The sequence below is a fragment of the Pongo pygmaeus genome, chromosome X (genome assembly GCF_028885625.2).
Source record: "Pongo pygmaeus isolate AG05252 chromosome X, NHGRI_mPonPyg2-v2.0_pri, whole genome shotgun sequence".
NCBI lineage: Eukaryota > Metazoa > Chordata > Mammalia > Primates > Hominidae > Pongo > Pongo pygmaeus.
Window position 1 is genome coordinate 112,690,441 of NC_072396.2, and position 23,743 is coordinate 112,714,183.

The 23,743-nt window shown below is 36.1% G+C and overlaps 1 protein-coding gene across 2 annotated transcripts in view; it reads left to right on the forward strand.

Moving 5' to 3' along the window:
• COL4A5 (collagen type IV alpha 5 chain) overlaps positions 1–23,743 on the forward strand; it is a 261,882-nt gene that overhangs the window by 83,243 nt on the left and 154,896 nt on the right. For both annotated transcript variants that reach the window (XR_008497119.2, XM_054471834.2), the window contains exon 2: positions 15,801–15,860. Coding sequence is in view for 1 of the 2 variants with exons in the window: in XM_054471834.2 (XP_054327809.1) it covers positions 15,801–15,860 (60 nt within the window). In the remaining variant the exon portion in view is untranslated. The remainder of the gene's footprint in view (positions 1–15,800; positions 15,861–23,743) is intronic.

The window sequence follows — 23,743 nt, forward strand, 5'->3', positions numbered from 1 at the left end:
TCTTTCGAAGCTCAAACTTTAACAATTTTGATAAAATTGTTTTTAACCTTTTTTTTTACTTGTACTTTTGGTATCATATCTAAGAAGGCTTTGACTAAACAAAGGTAAAAAAAAATTTTTTTTTTTTTTGAGACAGAGTCTTACTCTATCACCCATGCTGGAGTTCACTGGCGCAATCTTGGCTCACTGCAACCTCCACCTCCCGGGTTCAAGTGATTCTCCTGCGTCAGCCTCCTGAGTAGCTGGAATTACAGGTGTGCGTGCCACCATGCCCAGCTAATTTTTGTATTTTTAGTAGAGATGGGATTTCACCATGTTGGCCAGGCTGGTCTTGAACTCGTGACCTCAAGTGACCTGCCTGCCTCGGCCTCCCAAAGTGCTGGGATTACAGGCATGAGCCACCCTGCCCTGCCCAAGAATATTTAGCTCTGTGTTTTCTTCTAAGAGTTTTATAGTTTTAGTTCTTGTGTTTAATCTTTGATCCGTTTTAAGTTAATTTCTATGTATAGTGTGTGGAAGAGGTCCAAGTTTATTCATTTGCATATAGGTATCCAGTTGTTCCAGCAGTGTTTGTTGTAATACTATTCCTTCCCTCAGTGAATGTCCTTGGCACCTTTGTCAAAAATCAATTCACCATAGATGTATGGGTTTATTTTTGTAATCTCAGTTCTGTCCCATTGATCTACACATCTATCCTTTTGCCAGTACCACACTGGTTTGATTACTGTAGGTTTGTAGCAAATTTTGAAATTGGGAAGTGTAAATCCTTCAGCTTTTTTCTTTAAATATTATTTTGGCCTTTGGGGTTCCTTGCAATTCCCTATGAATTTCATGTCAGTTTTATGATCAGCTTTTCCATTTCTGCAAAGAGGGCGGTTAGAATTTTTATAAGGATTGCCTTGAAGGTGCAGAAAAATGTGGGGAGCATTATCATCTTAGCAATATTAAGTCTTCTGATCCATGAACATGGGATAATTTTTTATTTAGTTAGGTTTTCTCTAAATTCTGTCAACAATGATTTGTAGTTTTTCAGAGTAAACATTTTTCATTTCTTAAGTTTATTCCTAAGAATTTTATCCTTTTCATGCAGTTGTACATGGATTTTTTCACTTAACTTCATGCTAGTCTATAGGAATACAATTGATTTTTATATATTGATCTTGTACCATGTGACCTTGCTAAATTCATTTATTTGCACTAACAGGATTTTCTGTATACAAGACTGTGTCTTGTGCAAAGAGATAGGGCTTTACTTCCTTCTTTTTGATATGGATGGTTTGTGATGTGATTATTTCACATTGCATGCCTGTATCAAAACATCTCATATACCCCATAAATACATAAACCTACTATGTACCCACAAAAAATTAAAAATGAAAAAAAATGCATATGGATTGTTAATTTCCTTGTTTAATTGCCCTACATAGAACCTCTAGGATTATGTGGAAAAGAAATGACAGAGTGGACATTCTTGTCTTGTTCCTGGTCTTATAGGGAAATGATTTAGTCTTTTACCATTAAGTATAGTGTTAGCTGTGGGTTTTTTGTAGATGCCCTTATCAAGTTGAGGAAGTTCCCTTTTATTCTGATCTTGATAGTAATGTCCTCTCTTTTATTTCTGATTTTAATTTGAGTCTTCTCTTTTCTTGGTGGTTTGACAATTTTTTTGAGCTTTTCTGAGAACCAGCTTTTGATCTTGTTGATTTTCCCTATTCATTTTTTATTGTTCATTTCATTAATTTCAGCTCAAATCTTTATTATTTCCTTCTTTCTACTTGTTTTAGGGTTACTTCGCTCTCTTTTTCTAATGTTTTACATTGAAATGTTAGTTTATGATTTGGCATCTTTTTTAATATAGGCAGTTACTGCTACAAATTTATCTCTAATCACTGCTTTAAATGAGTCCCATATGTTTTAGTATTTTGTGGTTTTATTTTCACTCACCTCAAAATATTTCTAATAAACCTTGTGATTTGTTCTTTGACCTATAGGTTAATTAAAAGTGAATTATTTCTTTTCTGTATACTTGTTGATATCCTGTTTATTTCTGTTATTGATTTCTAATTTTATTTCATTGTGGTTGGAAAACATGCTTTGTGTGATTGCAGTACTTTTAAGTTTATTGATGTTTGTTTTATGGCCTAGCATATGATCTATCCTGGAGAATGTTCTATGCATTCTTGAGAAAAAGGTATATTCTACTGTTATTGGGCAGAGTGTTGAATAGATGTGTCTTAGATGCAGTTGGTTTATAGTGTTGTTCAAGTCCTCTATTTCCTTGTTGATCTTCTGTCTCTCACTGCTCCACTCATTATTAAAAGTAGAGTACTGAAGTCTTCAACTATTTTTGAATTGTCTATTTCTTACTTCGATTCAGCCAGTTTTTGTTTCATGTATCTTGGTGTTCTGTTGTTAGATGTATCTGTGTTTATAATTGACATGGCTTCCTGTAGAATTGACCCTTTTATCATGATAAAATGCCTCTCTCTATCTCTAGAATTTTTTTGTTTTAGAATATATTTTATCTGTTATTAGTACATCTACTCTAGCTTCCTTAAGGTTGCTGTTAGCATGACTGTATTTTTCAATCCTTGTAGTTTCAACCTTTTTGTATGTTTTAATCTAATGTGTTCTGTAGCTGCCATTGGATCTTGATTTTTTTTTATGAAGTCTGACAATCTCTGACTTTTGTTTGGCTTGTTTAATCCATGCACATTCAATGTTATTATTGATATAGTTGGATTTTTGTCCGTAATTTCACTTTTTGTTTTCTATGTATCTCATGGTTTTTTTGTTGTTGTTCTTCTGTTCCTCCTTTACTGCCTTCTTTTTTTTCATTAAGTGAATATTTTCTAGTTTAATATTGCAGTTTCTTTAATGATTTTATTTAATGTATTTTTTATTTGTTTTTCTTAATGGTTGCTTACCACGTAAATTATAACCTATTAGAGTTTACTTAAGATTTATAGAGTTCTCTGTTCTTACTGTCTTCTCTTACTCTAGGCAAAATTGCTGATATTGTTCCAGAGCTGGGAGTGGGAACAGTGTTCCCCTTCTTTTGGAGTAACACCCCTGCTTTATTAGCAGGACACTAAGCAGGAAGAATAACCTTTGATCTTCCTGGCTTGCCTCTTTCAGCATCATCTTCTGTTCTATGAGCAAGTTAGAGTGAGGGCAATCAGATCAAATACTCCTGGGCTGCCGTGCCTGGCTGGAGTAGAGCTTTTGCATTATGAGTTAGGGCTGTGTGGAGGACAAGAGCCTAAGAACTCTCAGCTACTCTCACTTGGAACAGAGCTTCTATAACAGGAAACACAGGGTAGGGGAAGATCAGAAATGCTGATGACCTGTTCCTTCCTGTGAGATACTGTAGTGCTTAACTGGGAGCTGGGAGGAGAAGGAGCCCTGGTTTATGGATGCACCTACCTTGGGTGAAGCTTTTGTGAAGCTGAGCAAGGGAGGTGGAGAAGGAAGGAGCAGGTCATAATGCCATAGATACCTGTTGTACATATCAAGATTTAACACATATTGTTGAATGTTTCTTCATTGGCTGTATGTTCTTGGGACAATATCCAGATACTTGAGTTTTTAAAACATAAATTTCACCACATATCATTGTTTTGCTAGGGAGATGGTCCACAGAGGTCCTCACACTGCCATTCACAAAGTCATCTCTCCCATGGCATGGCATTGACTTTTTCCCTTTCCTTTTCCTCTTTCTTTCTTCCTTTCTTTCTTTCTCTTTCTTTCTTCTTTCTTTCTTTCTTTCTCTCACTCTCCCTTCCTTCCTTCCCTCCCTCCTTCCTTTCCTCCCTCCCTCCCTCCTTTCTTTCTCTTTCTTCCTTTCTTTCCTTCTTTCTTTTCTTTCTTTTTCTTTCTTTCTCTTTCTTTCTTTCTTTCTTTCTTTCTTTCTTTCTTTCTTTCTTTCTCTTCCTCCTCCTCCTTCTTCTTCTTCTTTTCTTTTCTTTTCCTTTCCTTTCCTTCTTTTTTTTTGACAGGGTCTTACTCTGTTGCACATACTGGAGTGCAGTGGAACAATCATGGCTCACTGCAGCCTTAATCTCATAGGCTCAAGTGATCCTCCCTCCTCAGTCTCCCGAGTAGCCAAGATTACAGATGCATGTCACCATGCCTGGTTAATGTTTAATTTTTTTTGTAGAGATAGGGGTCTCATCTTGTGTCCCAGGCTGGATGTGAACTCCCAGGCTCAAGTGTTCCTCCCACCTTGGCCTCCCAAAGTGCTGGGATTGCAGGAATGAGTCACCACACCCAGCTGGCATTGACTTTTTGAAGAGTCTGTGCTAGTTGTTTTTTATAATGTACCTTATTCCAAATTTGTCCCATGTTGTGTCGATTTATACTTAATTACACTTAATGTAATTACTGATATATTTATTTTATTTGTCTTGCATTTTAAGGTATCACTTTCTCTGTCTGCCTCTCTTTCATCTTCTTTTGGATGTATTAAGTATTGTGCCCCTCAATTACTTTGGGATTAATACTCTATTTATCTTTTTTAAAGATTTACCCTAGAAATGACAATTTCTACACAGTTACAAAGACCTTAAGAATGCTTTAACTTCTTTCACCCTATCTCACTTACATCATATTACCAATGTGTATTTCTTTTAATTCTATATTTTAAATGCCACAGTATGAAAGAGATGCATGTTGCCTACCCACCAGCCCAAGCTGAGGCCACCAAGGACAGCCCCACTTTTTCCAGTGGCAGAGTCTCAGCATGGCTGCTACCACCCCTCACCTGAACACTCCACCTGGATACTGAATATTACCCAACCCCCACCTAACAGAGCTGGTGCTTGCACTCACCACTGGGGTCCTGAGCACAAGCTGCAGAGCCGAGCTTCTGCTCTGAGAGAGAACACATAGCCTGAGGTCCTGGGGATTATCTAACCCAATCCACCACTGTGGGCCCAAGTCCTCCTGGGGGCCTGAGGTTGGGCCTAAACTCCCAACCATTACCATTTCAGCTGGTACCTGCCTGCAAGCACCACATATGGGTCTGGACACGGGCCTACCCAGCCCATTGCAGCTGCTATCAACATCAGTGCACACTGACAATTGTCCGTCCACTGCTACTGCCATTACCCACACCACGCCAGCTGCCCAGGGACTGAAGAACCTGCTCACCCACCTGGTCCACTGCTGGCATTATCACCATCCAGGCAAGACACCTGGAAGCCTAAGAATAGGCCCACTGACAATAGCCAACACCAGTGCCAGTGTAAAATGCTCTAGGGCACAAAGATATGCATGCTCAGCCCACTGGTGCCACCACTGCAGCCTTAAGACTAGCTCACCTGTTGTTCCAGTCCCCAGCACAACTTCACCGCAGCCTTCACTAATAACCATACCCTAAAACACCAAGGAAACCATAAACACCACTAATGCTGTTTACAGCCAAAGAAATCACACAGAGACTACAGTACTATGAACAGAATCAAAGTCAAAGTACCATACATAGCCAATATCTTAGATACATCTTCAGAAAAATATCCTTCCCTATGAAACTAAATTCAAAAATAGGAAGAAATGACTGTTACACCAGATGCACAGTTACCAACACAAGGACACAAGAAATATGAAAAAGCAAGGAAATATGACACTTGCAAAGGAACACAATAATTCTACAACAATAGATCTTAATCAAAAAGACACTTTTGAAATTCCAGAGAAAGAATTCAAAATATTGATTTTAAAGAAGCTGGGTGAGATATAAGATAATTCCGAAAAACAATACAAAGAAATCAAAACACAGTTAAGGATAAGAATGAACAATATTACTAAAGAGATAAGTATTTTTAAAAAGAACCAAATAGATTAGGTGGAATAAAGAATCTCAAAACTTGAAGTCAGTGCTTTTTAAATAAACCAGTCAGGTAGGAATAAAGAAAGAAGAATTTTAAAAAGAATGAGCAAAGCTTTGTGTCATTTGGGACAACATAAATTGATCAAATCTTAAAAATTTTTGTTAGCCCCGAGGATGAAGAGACAAAGAAAGGATTAGAAAACCTATTTAAAGAATAGGTGAAAACTTTCCAAGTCTAGTGAGAGATTTACATAATCAGATACAGGAGGCTCAGTGATCCCTAGGTAGATATAATGCAAAGAAATCTTCTCCATGGCACATTATAGTCAGAATGTCTAAAGTCAAATATAAAGAGCAAATCCTGAAAACAGTAAGAGAAAAGTGTCTAGTCACTTCTAAATGAAACCCTATCAAATTAACAGTGGATTGCTCAGCAGAAACCTTACAGGCCAGAAGAGAATGGGGATAAATATATTCAAAGTGCTGAAAGAAAAAAATTGCCAGCCAAGAATACTACATCCCTCAAAATTATCCTTCATCAATGAAGAAGAAATAAAAAATCTTTCACAGATAAGCAAATGCTGAGGGAATTCTTTATGATTAGGCTGACCCTACAGGAAATGCTCAAGTGAGTCCTAAACCTGGAAGCAAAAGGACAATATTTAAGATCATGAAAGAACATGAAAGTATAAAACTCACAGATAAACCAGTCAATCAAAGAAGGAAAAGAAAGGACTGAAGTGGTAACACTATAGCAATCTACCAAACCTCAAAAACAATTAAAAAGAGAAAAAGAAATAAACAAAGAATATATAAAACAACCAGAAAACCATTAACAAAATTACAGAAACAGAGCTTCACATATTAATAATAACCTTGAATGTAAATGGATTATATTTTCCACTTAAAATATATTAAATGGCTGAATGAATTTTTAAAAAAACATGATGCAACTATATGCTACGTATAAGAAACTCACCCTAACAGTAAAGACACATATAGACTGAAAGTAAAGGGATGGAAAAAGATATTCCATACAAATGGGAAATAGTAGTAAGCAGGAATAGCTATACCTATATCAGATAAAAGAGAGTTTAAGTCAAGAGCAGTTAAAAAAAAAAAGGCAGAGAAGGTCATTATATAATGATAAATGGAACAATCTAGCAAGAAGATACAACAACTCCAAATATATATGCACCCCATACTGTAGCATCCAGGTTCATAAAGCAAATATTCTAAAGAGAGAAATAGATGACAATACAATCAAAGTGGGGGTTTCAACACTCCACTCTCAGCATTTAGACACATCATCTAGACAGAAAATCAACAAAGAAACATTGGATATAAATAGGGCTTTAGACCCAATAAACCTAACAGACATTTACAAAACATCCTACCCAACAACTGCAGGATATACATCCTGTAGTTATACATGGACCATTCTCCAGGATAGATCATGTGTTAGGCCACAATATAAGTCTCAACAAATTTTAAATATTGAAATAATATCAGTTTTCTTTTCAGACCACTTTGGAATAAAACTAGAAATCAATACAAAGAGGAAGATTGGAAACTCTGAAAATACATGGAAATTAAATAACGTGCTCCTGAGTTACCACTGGGTCAATGAAGAAATTACGATGGAAATTTAAAAATTTATTGAAGTGAAAATGTAAACACAACATACATATTCAGCAAAAATAGTGCTATGAGAGAAGTTTTGAGCAATAAATGCCTACATTAAAAACGTAGAAAAATAAAAATTTAACAATCTAGCAATGCACCTCAAGGAACTAGAAAAGCAAGAACAAACCAAATCGAAAGTTAGCAGAAGAAAAAAAAATAGCAAAGATCAGAGCAGAACTAAACAGAGACTACAAAAGCAAACATAAGGGATCAACAAAATGTAAAACTGCTTCGTTGAAAAGATACACAAAATTTGTAAACTGCTAGCTAGTCTAACCAAGAAAAGACCCAAATAAAATCAGAAATGAAAAAAAGACATTACAATTGATATCACAAAAATACACAAGATCATCAGAGATTATTACGGACAACTATACACTGACACACTGGAAATCCTAGAAGAAATGGATAAATTCCTGGAAATATACTACTTACCAAGATTGAATCAGGAAGAAATAGAAAACCTGAACAGGCCAGTAATGAGTAGTGAGATTGAATCAGTAATAAAAATTCTCCCTACGAAGAAAAGCCCAGGACCAGATGGATACACAGCCAAATTCTAACAATCATACAAGACAGAAATAATATCAATCCTCCTGAAGCTATTCCAGAAAATCCAAGGGTAGGAAATTCTCCCTAATTCATTCCTGGAGGCCAGCATCACCCTGATATGAAAATCAGACAAGGACTCAACCAAACAAGAAAACTGCTGGCAAATATCCCTGGTGAAGATTGATTGAAAAACAGTTTAAAAAATACTAGCAAATCAAATTCAACAGTACGTCAAAAAATAGAGTACGCATGGTCCATTGGGATTTATAGCAAGGAAGGCACAACCTTTGCAAATCAATAAATGTGATACATTACATCAACGGATTGAAGGACAAAACAATATGATCATCTCAATAGATGCAGAAAAGGCATTTGATAAAATTTAACATCCCTTCGTGATTGAAACTCTCAACAAACTAGGCATAGAAGGAACATATCTTAACATAATAAAGGCCATATACTTCAAATCCACTGCAAACATCATATTAAATGAAGAAAAGCTGAAATCCTTTCCTCTAAAAACTGCAACAAGACAAGGATGTTGACTTTCACCACTCCTATTCAACATAGTACTGGAGGTCCTAGTAAGAGCAATCAAGCAAGTGAAAAATAAAAAAAGCATCCAAATGGGAAAAAAAGCAGTCAAATTGCCCCTCTTTACTGATATATCTATCTAAGTTGCAGGATACAAAATCAATGTACAAGAATCAGTAGCCTTTCTATACACCAATAATGATCTAACCAGGAAAGAAAGAAAGCAATTCCATTTACATTAGGTAAAATAAGTAAAATACATAGGAATAAATTTAACCAAGGAGGATAGATTCTACAAGGAAACCTACAAAACACTGTTGAAAGAAATGCAGATGACACAAACAAATGGAAAAATATTTTATACCCATGGATCAGAAGAATTAATATTGTTAAAGTGATCATATTGCCCAAAGGAATCTATACATTCAACATAATCGCTATCAAAATGCCAATGCCATTTTTTCACAGAATTAGAAAAAAGATCCTAAAATGTATATGAAACCAAAAAAGAGCCTGAATAGCCAATGCAACCCTGACCTAAAAACAAAGCTGGAGGCATCACATTACCTGACTTCAAAATATATTACAAGGCTGTAGTAACCCAAACTGCATTATATTGTTATGAAAACATAGACCAATGGAACAGAATAGAGAACCCAGAAATAAAGCCACATCTTCATAGCCAATTGATCTTCAACAAAGCTGACAAGAACGTACACTGGGGAAAGGTAATCCTCTTCATTAAATGGTGCTGGAAAAATTGGATAGCCACATGTAGAAGAATGAAACTGGACCCGTATTTCTCACCATATACAAAAATTAACTCAGGGTGGATTAAAGACTTAAATCTTCTTTTGCACAGGAAAAGAAACTATCAACAGAGTAAACAGACAAACTACAGAATGGGAGAAAATATTCGTGAACTGTGCATCCAACAAAGGTCTAATATCCGGAATCTACAAGGAACTTAAGCAATTCAACAAGCTAAAATTTTATGTAAATATAAGACCTGAAAATATAAAACTACTAGAAGAAATTCCAGAGGAGAACTCTCCTGGACATTGGTCTAGGCAAAGAATTTGACTAAGACCTCAAAAGCACAGGCAACAAAAACAAAAATAGACAAATGGGGCTATATTAAATAAAAAGCTTCTGAATAGCAAACGAAGCAATCAACAGAGGGAATGAACAACTTGTTGAATGGGAGACAATTTTTGCAAAGTATTTATCTGACAGGGGACTAATATTGAGAATACAAAAGGAACTCAAAAACTCAACAGGAAAAAACAAACAAACAAAACAAAATAAAACTCCAATTAATCCTGTTTAAAGTAAGCAAAGGACCTGAATAGACATTTCTCAAAAAAAAAGACATACAAATGGTATATGTAAAATGCTCAACATCGCTAATCATCAGAGAAATGCAGATGAAAATCACAATGAGATATCATCTTATCCCAGTCAAAATGGCTATTAATAAAAAGACAAAAAACAACGGATGTTGGCAAGGATAAAAAAAATAAGGGAACTCTTATATGCTTTGTGAACATAATCTAGTACAGCCACCAGAAAACTGTATGGAGATTTAAAAGAAAGAAAGAAAGAAAGAAAGAGAGAAAGAGGAAGAGAGAGATAAAGAGAAAGAAAGAAAAAAAAACTAAACATAGAATCACCATACAACCCAGCAATTCCACTACTGGGTATCTATCCAAAGGTAAAGAAATCAATATATCAAAGAAATACCTACACTTGCCTGTTTACTGCAGCAGTATTCATAATCACAAAGATATGCAATTAACCTAAGTGTTTATCAACAGGTGAATGGATAAAGAAAATGTGGTACATATACAGAATGGAATACTACTTTGCCATAAAAACTAGTGAAAACATGTCATTTGCAGCAACATGGATGGAACTCGATGTCATTCTCTTAAGTGAAATAAGCCAGCCACAGATAGACAAATATTGCATGTTCTCACTTGTATGTGGGAGCTAAAAAATTGACCATATAGAGGTAGAGAGTGGAAAGACAGAGAACAGAGACTGGGAAGGGTAAGTGGCAAGGAGGGAGAGGATGAAGAGAACTGGGTTCTTAGCATATTAAAGATGTCATTCCGTGGTCTTCTGGCTTTGATTATTGCTTCTGAGAACTAATCTGTAAGTTAATTTTCACTCTCTTGAAGGCGGTCTGTCTTGTCTTTTTTGATGCTTTTAAGGCCTTTCCTTTACTTTTATGTTATACAGTTATGTTCTGCTGCACCTAGTTTCAGGTTTTATTTTTATGCCATTCGATCTGTTTTGTTTCTTGAATCACAAATATCTGTAGATTTTTCTTGAGAAATCTTAGCCATTGTCTCTTTAGTATTGTCTTTATTCCCTCTCTCACCTCTTCTAGAATCCCAATTTCCTTTATGTTATTCTTCCTCACTCTTTCTTCCATGTCTCTTAATGATTATTTCACAGTTTCCATGTTTTATCTCTATGCCACATTATATATAATTTATTTTTAGCTTTACTAAGTCTTTTATCTTTATTCTGTCTCTCTTCAGCTCTATCTAGTCTGTTGTGAAGCCCATCCATTGAGTTTTAAATTTCAATTACTATAGCTTTTACTTCTAGAATTTGTATTTTATTTCAATTGAGCTATGTCATTTTCATACAATTGCTGGCTGGCTCCCTTTATTATTTTTAAGTTAGAAAAATTCTTTTATAATTGTAAAGATAGTTAGTATATATTTTTTATCTGATAATTCCAATGTCTGAAATATTTAGTGAGTACTTTCTGTTGTCATATGTTTCTTTTGGTTTTTGCTTATGTTTTTTTTTCTTGTATGCTTAATGGTTTTTAATTAGGAAATCTCATCTTCCTTTAAAACATGATTCATTAGAATTATTTGAAGTTTACTGTGAAGGCATGTTTTTTCTACGTAGAGTTTGTATGTATTTTTGCCCAGCCTCTAGAAGGTCAATGCAGTCAGAGTCCACTCAGGTAATGCTAATTTGGATTGCAAATCTGGCCAGTTTGTGGTGAGTTTTTTAAGGGTTTTTTTTCCTGTACTTCTCTGCTAAGCACCAAGAGATCTTTTCTTCCACCTCCCTGGGTGTGGGATTGTGAGGTACATTTATGCGTGGTACACCGTTACAGTAAAAGAAATTATAAAACAAAACCCGAAAATTATCCAAGTTTGGCAAATGTCCTCCAGGAAAAAGTAGTTTCATTGGTCAGTTCATTTTTTGGTTTTCCCTAGATTTTGGTTTGATAAATCCTACTGTGCTTCCCTTTGATGCTTTTAGGAAGAAGTTTTTACTTTTTTCCAAGCATTTTTTTTTAAGTAAGCATTTCAGTCTGGATACCTAACTAGCCACCTTACTGGAATATTTCTTATTTCTCTCTGCCATTATTTTGTAGTATGTGTCTCCTTGAACACCTGAATCAAAATTACTTAGAGATGTTTATTAAAATTTCAGATTCTGCTATTCAACTTCAGGCTTACTGGAAGAATCTTTAGGATGGGTTGCTGGTATGTGAATTTTTGTGAGGTTCTTTAGGTGACCCTAATTCATACAGAATTTGTTTTTATTTGTACTTTTAAGTCTAATATCTGCTGTTTTAATTGTAGTAGCATGAGATCTAAATTTATTATTTTTTATATTTATTCTAGCACCATATGTTGAAAAATTCATTGTTTTCACATCTATTTTACATGTCAACTTTTATCATATAGTAGTTTGTGTGTGTGCGTGTGTGCGCATGTGCATGTGTAAATCTGTTTCTGGTCTTCCTATTTTTGTTAACTGAATACCATACTATTTTAATTATTGTAGTGTTGTGATGTGTTTTACTGTGTGATAATACAAAACTTTCCTTACTCATTTATTACTTTCTCCCACAATAAAAATTTAAAATATTACTGTAGTTTCATCATTTTCTTGCTTCTTTCATCTTCAGTGATTTTGAAGAATCAGTTTTTTTCATACGAACTTAGCCTTTTAGACTGAGATACTTAATGTTCATTTTACTTCTTTGCCCCAATCAATTTTATGTTTTAATCATGCTTAGCAAGGCAATTTTTCCTCAAGGTAGCTTTCTGTCTGTCCTTCCAAGATGAAGTCCAGGTATTCACTTTCTTCACAGAGCCTTTGTCAATACTTTCAGGCTCAAGGGAACTGTTTTTCTTAACTTTGATAGAAATTATTGTCTATACCACTCATTTTTACCTGGCAAATCCTACAGAATCACAGAGAGGGAAATCTGGAAGCTACCTAAGGAGATCATATTGTCTATGTATGCCATTTTACAAATGAGAAAACAGCCCAAGAGTATGGAAATGATTTGTCCATGGTCAAATGATTCAACTTCTGAACTAGACTTATGATATACCGCTGTATCATTATTCCGTTGTATTTTGATATTCTTTTCATATGTCCTGAAAATACCCAGTTACTTAAAAAATAAAATACCTAGTTACTTAACAAAAAACCTAGATTGGAAGTTCCTTAAAGGCAGCACCTACATCTACTTTTGTACAACTCATAGAACTATTGTTGTGCTTGTGTTTATTAGACACCTAATCAATATTAATAGATGTTGGTAAAAAAACAAATTGTTCCATTAACCAGATGTCAAACTGGGGCTATCTCCTTGTGGGCGCCACTGTTATAACTGTATAGAAAGTGGCATCTAGTGGTTGGTGTGCGTATTACAATTGCCTGTTTTGTTTTAACCTATAAGTACCAGAGTCATTCTCATAACCTAGGTGGAATAAATAGAATATAAATTAAAATTTTAAATTGAATTTAAACACATTTATCTATAATTCACAACTGTTTTAGTCTGTGTTCTCTCTAAAGTAAAGCTACATGTTAATAAAAAATTGCAAAAAATTATGCAAAATTACTTGTAAAATGACATGCGGGAGTATTTAAGGTTTTGCTTGTTTATAAATTATATTAGGAGTTAGGGACTATTGTTGGATACTGAGAAGTCAAAATGCAATTATAAAGAAAGGTCACATAGAAACTTGTTCATATCAATGAAATCCTGTCAGGCTATTGCTTTGCATTATTTTTAGGAGCTTAATTTGTATTTAAAAGAAGAAGATCTCTCAATAAAGGCTGAAGATGGAAAGCTATACTGTCTTCTACTTGCAACAACAAAAACCTGTGCACATATATTCACATATAAAGTTCAGACATGCATTTCAGTGTCAGATGTTAATTATTCTTACATTAACAGCCATTTGGGGTTATCACTACTCTTTACCTCTCCATTAATGCATGAGTGTTGACAATATGCACAATTTAATTCAGGGACTACGACTGTTGACAGTTACTGTCTTGTGAACTTGTGAATCAGTATCTTCTTGTGAAACGGTATCTCCTAAATTTTATAAAATCCATAGTCTGGAACATAAATGTTTGCACAAAAGTATTATATATTTTTAATTAACCTCTGTTTCCTGCACATTGTAATATAATTTTTTGTAGATGGGTTCATCCTTCCCATTAGAGAGCAATGATGTACTTTGTACTTCTACCTGCACCTAACATAACATAGTGGCTGTCACATAACAGGTGATCAATAAGTATTTCTTGAATTAGTTACACATGTTGGAGGGAGCTGTGTGTTACTCATCTTAGAAGTCTAGTGACTAACAATTTTTCTGGCCTCTAGTACTATTAAATTCATGTTTGATGAAAGAGTAAGTCTGAATAAGCCTATTTAATCTGTAGTGTAGTTAGTGTAAAATACTAAAATCAGTATATAACCCCCAAACATCTATGAATAATAAATAATAGTGGCATAACAGACTTTCTGTTTGAAGTGTCAGGAGCACAGCTTTCACTGGAGCAGCCTCTTGTAGTGTGAGTGAGAGATTACTCCAACATCAAGCCATTGTAGTTTGCTTTTATAATCAGGAAAAGAGGTTTCAGCATGAAGGTGACTTCTAGTTGCAGCTGAGTTAGTTAGGAGTTCTGACCAGAAGGATAAGGTCAGTACTTTCAAAAGGGCTGAGAAGGGTACTTTGGTAGTGACTAGAGTAAAGGAAATCATGGAATGCTGAGCAGCAGGCTAAGGTATTTTATATCAAAGGCTCTCAAGGTTGATGGGCATTATTTGGTATTTATGTCACATGAAGGTTTCAGTAACTCAGTCTGATATCTATCTGATGAAAAGAATGCCACCTCCTAAATAAACACTGAGCTATCCATGTATATTAAACTAACTTGTTTTTCTAAGCGGTTCATTTTCTAAGAGTAAAGGATAGTACTGAATGGCAGAAGTCACATACTGTATTCTTTTCCTCTATAGGTTTTCTATTTTAGAGGAGGATATTTTTCTGGCTTGAGGACCTCAATTCCTAATATGATTGAATGCCTGTTTAGAACATCTAGACTGTGGGAGCAGCATTTATGGTAAAGCTGTTAGAGACTGAGCTATTATTAGTGATGAAGGAGTAGGAGCAAAGAAAAGAAAGGAAGGTGGTAAAAGATAGTGTTATATATTTTATGCTCCATGATTGCTCATGAATGGAGAGAAACAAGTGACTTGAAGTGGTAGGCATTGTTGTCTAGTTGCCAAGGTCATTGCTAATACAGAGTGAGAGGTAATTTTTTACAAGCAATGTTAGAAGAAAAAAAAGGAGAGTTCCTGAGAGTTTGGACATGTGGCAAATCATATTATAGGGAAGTTGTATGAATTTCTTTTCCATTTTTAACATATTTTAGATTGTGCATACTATCAACACTCATGCATTAATGAAGAGGTAAAGGGTAGTGATAACCCCAAATGGCTGTTAATGTAAGAATAATTAACTTTGGAATGTATTTCTGTACTTTATATGTGAATATATGTGCATGGGTTTTTGTTGTTGTAAGTAGAAGATGGTGTAGCTTTCCATCTTAGCCTTTATTGAGAGATGTCTCATTTTTAATGTCTTGTAAAATGATATTTTTCACTTTAAAATTATAAAAGTTATGTTTGCTCATTTTGAAAAGTTCAGACAGAAGTGTATATAATAAATGGTGCAAGCTTTCTGAGAGGTAACTGTTATTTGCAATTTCATATATCTTTTCAGATATTTTTCTGGTATTTATCTTTCAAGTTTGGATTGTTGATTTCAGTTGAGCTGTAAGTCAGAGTCTGATTTTTGGGTTCATATTTAATTATTTTTTTCCCTCTTTCTCTTCCTTATAGGCTTGCTATGGGTGTTCTCCAGGATCAAAGTGTGACTGCAGTGGCATAAAAGGGGAAAAGGTGAGGTCTTAGATTGGCATTTGAAAATTTAGTAAAGCCCGTAAACTAATGTTTTTAATAAATATTTTTTTAAGAAACAGGGCTTCTATCTCAGTACTTAAGTAAGTGAAATGAATCCTATTGTACTGCTTATTTTAAAGAGCTTATAAGGAGTAGATTATATCTTAAGGTCAGCAAAGATTTTCTGTAAAAGGCCATATAGCAAACATTTTAGGATTTATGGGACACATCAGTTTCTGTCATATATTCTTAACTTATTTATATAAATAGACCTTTAAAAGTGACTTAAAAATATTCTTAGCTCTTGGATCATAGAACATGAGCCTCTTGGGGTCTGGATCAGGACCCCTTTCCTGTAACATATTTCTGGCGACCACAGAAGGGACTATAGTGCAGAAACCCTAGCTCAATGGCTACCTTTGGGTAAGTGTTGGGGTCCTTTAATATCTGCATTTGGCCTGAGAGCTATAATCTGCCAAACTCTGATTGGTCTTGTTGAAGGCGCTGACTTACTTAATAGGCAAAGACAGGGGAAAAACACTTAAGAAGGAAACTAAACATTTATCAAGCTACTAATCTCTGCCAGATACCAGGCAATATCATGTATTTTTATCTAGTCTATGCAGGTTAATAATAGATGAACGTCTTTTTTTTTGTTTTTTTTTGTTTTTGTTTTTGAGACACGGTCTTGCTCTGTCACCCAGGCTGGAGTGCAGTGTCACAATCAAAGCTCACTGCAACCTCCGCCTCCTGGGTTCAAGCAGTTCTCATGCCTCAGCCTCCCAAGTAGCTGGGATTGCAGGCATGCTGCACCATGCCTGGCTTATTTTTGTATTTTTAGTAGAGATGGGGTTTCGCCATGTTGGCTAGGCTGGTCTCAAACTCCTGGCCTCAAGTGATCTGCCCACCTTGGCAGGGGATTCCAGGCATGAGCCACCATGCCCAGCTGAATGTTTATTTCTATCTTACTTTTTCCACAGCAACATCTCCTATTGTACAGATATTATGATTACAAAGTAAGTATTGGTGAAGATTATATAGCATAAGCCTAACCACTGTCAGTGAATGACATTAATATTATCAAATAAAAAAAGAGATAGCGAATTATAGCCTAAAGAGAGTTATACTAGGCGATGGGATCATACTCTTGTCTCCACTCTTTGGGGCTCAATATTTTTGAATGAATGAGTGAATGCTGCTAATTATATATGAAGCAGTTTAGGACAGTATGTCTAGGGCATAATCTACTTAGAGGTATAGAAGGTACGTTAACATACTAGACATTCTAAAAAGTTCTGGAGCAAAGAAACCTATTTGTTTGTTTTGTAATGCTACATTTCCAAGCCCTGTTTGACCATGTTATAGACTTTCCCCCTAACAGAGCAGCTATTAATATTAATTGGATAGTCTTCTGCAGAACACTTATTTGAGTAACATTAGTTTGATGGGAGTAGTTTGGCAGTAAGGGTGCTTTCTGTAGTGGTGAAAATACCAAGAGGGATTAACTTCATATAATAGTAGAGTGATGTTTATCAGATTAACTTTTCTTGAGATAAGAATGGAATACTCTGGACAAAATATAACAGCTACTTGATAGTACAAGAAAATAACCAAAGGAAAAAGAGGAGAGGACTTCACACATGAAAGAAAAGAAATACACTGGGCATATTTGCATTTATATGGCTTTTCCCCTGAGTACAGCTCTTCGTCTGCATGGCAAAGGAAGGCTAAAACCCAGACAAAAACCCATGGTCTTACTGGCTTGAGTCAGCAGACAGAGTTGAGGATGCCAGAATGGCTGAAAAGTGAAGGGGGATATACTGGAATGTAGGGAAACACATTGGAAAGAGCTCAAAAAATTGCTTATAGATTCCATCCAAATTCTTGCTTGAATCCTGAAGTTTATAGCTATAGAGGAAGGTTTATACAACCCAGCAAAAAGGAACAGCTGGAAGTCTGCAATAACTGAGAATAGATTTAACCATTGTCCGTTGAAAGGAGAATGGAGTTTTAAGTTCAAGTTCAGCTGAGTTAACTATACTATTTCTTAAAATAGAAGTTTAATCAATACTCTTCAGAGGAAGTTAAGAGAATCCAGAATCTTTCCATATTACCTACAATGTCCAGTATGCAATTAAAACTTACCAAGTAAAAGTGATCTACAGTCAAGAAAAAGACCAATCAATGAAAACCAACCCTGAACTAACACAGATGTTGGAATTTGTAGACTATGACTTAAAGCAGAAAATAGAAAAGGAAAATCTCCTCATGATGTGTGACCAAATAAGGAATCACAACAGAGTAATGGAAACTGTATTTTATTTAATTATTATTTTTTTATTATACTTTAAGTTCTAGGGTACATGTGAACAATGTGCAGGCTTATTACATATGTATACATGTGCCATGTTGGTGTGCTGCACCCATTAACTTGTCATTTACATTAGGTATATCTCCTAATGCTATCCCTCCCCCCACCCCCCACCCCACAACAGGCCCCGGTGTGTGATGTCTCCCTTCCTGTGTCCAAGTGTTCTCATTGTTCAATTCCCACCTATGAGTGAGAACATGCAGTGTTTGGTTTTTTGTCCTTGTGATAGTTTGCTGAGAATGATGGTTTCCAGCTTCATCCATGTCCCTACAAAGGACAAGAACTCATCATTTTTTATGGCTGCCTAGTATTCCATGGTGTATATGTGCCACATTTTCTTAATCCAGTCTATCATTGTTGGACATTTGCTATTGTGAATAGTGCTGCAATAAATATACATGTACATATGTCTTTATAGCAGCATGATTTATAAACCTTTGGGTATATACCCAGTAATGGGATGGCTGGGTCAAATGATATTTCTAGTTCTAGATCCCTGAGGAATCGCCACACTGTCTTCCACAATGGTTGAACCAGTTTACAGTCCCACCAACAGTGTAAAAGTGTTCCTATTTCTCCACATCCTCTCCAGCACCTGTTGTTTCCTGACTTTTTAATGATCACCATTCTAACTGGTGTGAGATGGTATCTCATTGTGGTTTTGATTTGCATTTCTCTGATGGCCAGTGATGATGAGCATTTTTTCATGTGTCTTTTGGCTGCATAAATGTCTTCTTTGAGAAGTGTCTGTTCATATCCTTCGCCCACCTGTTGATGGGGTTGTTTGTTTTTTTCTTGTAAATATGTTTGAGTTCTTTGTAGATTCTCGATATTAGCCCTTTGTTAGATGAGTAGATTGCAAAAATTTTCTCCCATTCTGTAGGTTGCCTGTTCACTCTGATGGTGGTTTCTTTTGCTGTGCAGAAGCTCTTTAGTTTAATGAGATCCCATTTGTCTATTTTGGCTTTTGTTGCCATTGCTTTTGGTGTTTTAGACATGAAGTCCTTGCCAATGCCTATGTCCTGAATGGTATTGCCTAGGTTTTCTTACAGGGTTTTTATGCTTTTAGGTCTAACATTTAAGTCTTTAATCCATTTTGAATTAATTTTTGTATAAGGAGTAAGGAAGGGATCCAGTTTCAGCTTTCTACATGTGGCTAGCCAGTTTTCCCAGCACCATTTATTAAATAGGGAATCCTTTCCCCATTGCTTGTTTTTGTCAGATTTGTGAAAGATCAGACAGTGGTAGATGTGTGGTATTATTTCTGAGGGCTCTGTTCTGTTCCATTGGTCTATATCTCTGTTTTGGTACCAGTACCATGCTGTTTTGGTTACTGTAGGCTTGTAGTATAGTTTGAAGTCAGGTAGCATGATGCCTCCAGCTTTGTTCTTTTGGCTTAGGATTGACTTGGCAATGCGGGCTCTTTTTTGGTTCCATATGAACTTTAAAGTAGTTTTTTCCAATTCTGTGAAGAAAGTCATTGGTAGATTGATGGGGATGGCACTGAATCTATAAATTACCTTGGGCAGTATGGCCATTTTCACAATATTGATTCTTCCTATCCATGAGCATGGAATGTTCTTCCATTTGTTTGTATCCTCTTTTATTTCGTTGAGCAGTGGTTTGTAGTTCTCCTTGAAGAGGTCCTTCACATCCCTTGTAAGTTGGATTCCTAGGTGTTTTATTCTCTTCAAAGCAATTGTGAATGGGAGTTCACTCATGATTTGGCTCTCTGTTTGTCTGTTACTGGTGTATAAGAAGGCTTGTGATTTTTGCACATTGATTTTGTATCCTGAGACTTTGCTGAAGTTGCTTATCAGCTTAAGGAGATTTTAGGCTGAGACAATGGGGTTTTCTAGATATACAATCATGTCATCTGCAAACAGGGACAACTTGACTTCCTCTTTTCCTAATTGAATACCCTTTATTTCTTTCTCCTGCCTGATTGCCCTGGCCAGAACGTCCAACACTATGTTGAATAGGAGTGGTGAAAGAGGGCATCCCTGTCTTGTGCCAGTTTTCAAAGGGAATGCTTCCAGTTTTTGCCCATTCAGTATGATATTGGCTGTGGGTTTGTCATAAATAGCTCTTATTATTTTGAGATATGTCCCATCAATACCTAATTTATTGAGAGTTTTTAGCCTGAAGGGCTGTTGAATTTTGTCAAAGGCCTTTTCTGCATCTATTGAGATAATCATGTGGTTTTTGTCTTTGGTTCTGTTTATATGCTGGATTACATTTATTGATTTGCGTATGTTGAACCAGCCTTGCATCCCAGGGATGAAGCCCACTTGATCATGGTGGATAAGGTTTTTGATGTGCTGTTGGATTCGGTTTGCCAGTATTTTATTGAGGATTTTTGCATCGATGTTCATCAAGGATATTGGTCTAAAATTCTCTTTTTTGTTGTGTCTCTGCCAGGCTTTGGTATCAGGATGATGCTGGCCTCATAAAATGAGTTAGGGAGGATTCCCTCTTTTTCTATTGATTGGAATAGTTTCAGAAGGAATGGTACCAGCTCCTCCTTGTACCTCTGGTAGAATTCGGCTGTGAATCCATCTGGTCCTGGACTTTTTTTGGTTGGTAGACTATTAATTATTGCCTCAATTTGAGAGCCTGTTATTGGTCTATTCAGAGATTCAACTTCTTCCTGGTTTAGTCTTGGGAGAGTGTATGTGTTGAGGAATTTATCCAGTTCTTCTAGATTTTCTAGTTTTTTTTGCGTAGAGGTGTTTATAGTATTTTCTGATGGTAGTTTGTATTTCTGTGGGATCGGTGGCGATATCCCCTTTATCATTTTTTATTGCATCTATTTGATTCTTCTCTCTTTTCTTCTTTATTAGTCTTGCTAGTGGTCTATCAATTTTATTGGTCTTTCCAAAAAACCACCTCCTGGATTCATTGATTTTTTGAGGGGTTTTTGTGTCTCTATCTCTTTCAGTTCTGCCCTGATCTTAGTTATTTCTTGCCTTCTGCTAGCTTTTGAATGTGTTTGCTCTTGCTTTTCTAGTTCTTCTAATTGTGATGTTAGGGTGTCAATTTTAGATCTTTCCTGTTTTCTCTTGTGGGCATTTATTGCTGTAAGTTTCCCTCTACACACTGCTTTAAGTATGTCCCAGAGATTCTGGTATATTGTGTCTTTGTTCTCGTTGGTTTCAAAGAACATCTTTATTTCTGCCTTCATTTCGTTATGTACCCAGTAGTCATTCAGGAGCAGGTTGTTCAGTTTCCATGTAGTTGAGCGGTTTTGAGTGAGTTTCTTTTGTTTTTTCAAATTAAAATGTCATGTTTTTATTATTATTATTATTATTATTATTATACTTTAGGTTTTATGGTACATGTGCGCAATGTGCAGGTAAGTTACATATTTATACATGTGCCATGCTGGTGCGCTGCACCCACTAACTCATCATCTAGCATTAGGTATATCTCCCAATGCCATCCCTCCCCCCTCCCCCCACCCCACAACAGTCCCCGAAGTGTGATGTTCCCCTTCCTGTGTCCATGTGTTCTCATTGTTCAATTCCCACCTATGAGTGAGAATATGCGGTGTTTGGTTTTTTGTTCTTGCGATAGTTTACTGAGAATGATGGTTTCCAGTTTCATCCATGTCCCTACAAAGGACATGAACTCATCATTTTTTATGGCTGCATAGTATTCCATGGTGTATATGTGCCACATTTTCTTAATCCAGTCTATCATTGTTGGACATTTGAGTGAGTTTCTTAATCCTGAGTTCTAGTTTGATTGCATTGTGGTCTGAGAGACAGTTTGTTATAATTTCTTTTCTTTTACATTTGCTGAGGGGTGCTTTAATTCCAACTATGTGGTCAATTTTGGAGTAAGTGCGGTGTGTTGCTGAGAAGAGTGTATATTCTGTTGATTTGGGGTGGAGAGTTCTGTAGATGTCTGTTAGGTCTGCTTGGTGCAGAGCTGAGTTCAATTCCTGGATATCCTTGTTAACTTTCTGTCTCGTTGATTTGTCTAATGTTGACAGTGGGGAGTTAAAGTCTCCCATTATTATTGTGTTGGAGTCTAAGTCTCTTTGTAGGTCTCTAAGGACTTGCTTTATGAATCTGGGTGCTCCTGTATTGGGTTCATATATATTTAACATAGTTAGCTCTTCTTGTTGAATTGATCTCTTTACCATTATGTAATGGCCTTCTTTGTCTCTTTTGATCTTTGTTGGTTTAAAGTCTGTTTTATCAGAGACTAGGATTGCAACCCCTGCCTTTTTTTGTTTTCCATTTGCTTGGAAGATCTTCTTCCATCCCTTTATTTTGAGCCTATGTATGTCTCTGCACATGAGATGGGTTTCCTGAATACAGCACCCTGATGGGTCTTGACTCTTTATCCAATTTGCCAGTCTGGATCTTTTAATTGGAACATTTAGCCCATTTACATTTAAGGTTAATATTGTTATGTGTGAATTTGATCCTGTCATGATGTTGGCTGGTTATTTTGCTCATTAGTTGATGCAGTTTCTTCCTAGCATCAATGGTCTTTACAATTTGGCATGTTTTTGCAGTGGCTGGTACCGGTTTTTCCTTTCCATGTTTAGTGCTTCCTTCAGGAGCTCTTTTAGGGCAGGCCTGGTGGTGACAAAATCTCTCAGCATTTGCTTGTCTGTAAAGGATTTTATTTCTCCTTCACTTATGAAGTTTAGTTTGGCTAGATATGAAATTCTGGGTTGAAAATTCTTTTCTTTAAGAATGTTGAATATTAGCCCCCACTCTCTTCTGGCTTGTAGAGTTTCTGCCAAGAGATCCACTGTTAGTCTGATGGGCTTCCCTTTGTGGGTAACCCGACCTTTCTCTCTGGCTGCTCTTAGCATTTTTTCCTTCATTTCAACTTTGGTGAATCTGACAATTATGTGTCTTGGAGTTGCTCTTCTCGAGGAGTATCTTTGTGGCATTCTCTGTATTTCCTGAATCTGAATGTTGGCCTGCCTTGCTAGGTTGGGGAAGTTCTCCTGGATAATATCCTGCAGAGTGTTTGCCAACTTGGTTCCATTCTCCCTGTCACTTTCAGGTACACCAATCCGACATAGATTTGGTCTTTTCCAATAGTCCCATATTTCTTGGAGGCTTTGTTCGTTTCTTTTTATTATTTTTTCTCTAAACTTCTCTTCTCACTTCATTTCATTCATTTGATCTTCCATCACTGATACCCATTCTTCCAGTTGATCGAATCGGCTACTGAAGGTTGTGCATTCGTCACGTAGTTCTTGTGCCATGGTTTTCAGCTCCATCAGGCCCTTTAAGGACTTCTCTGCATTGGTTATTCTAGTTAGCCATTCGTCTAATCTTTTTTCAAGGTTTTTAACTTCTTTGCATTGGGTTTGAACTTCCTCCTTTAGCTCAGAGAAGTTTGATCATCTGTAGCCTTCTTCTCTCAACTCGTCAAAGTCATTCTCTGTCCCGCTTTGTTCTGTTGCTGGTGAGGAGCTGCGTTCCTTTGGAGGAGGAGAGGCACTCTGATTTTTAGAATTTTCAGTTTTTCTGCTGTTTTT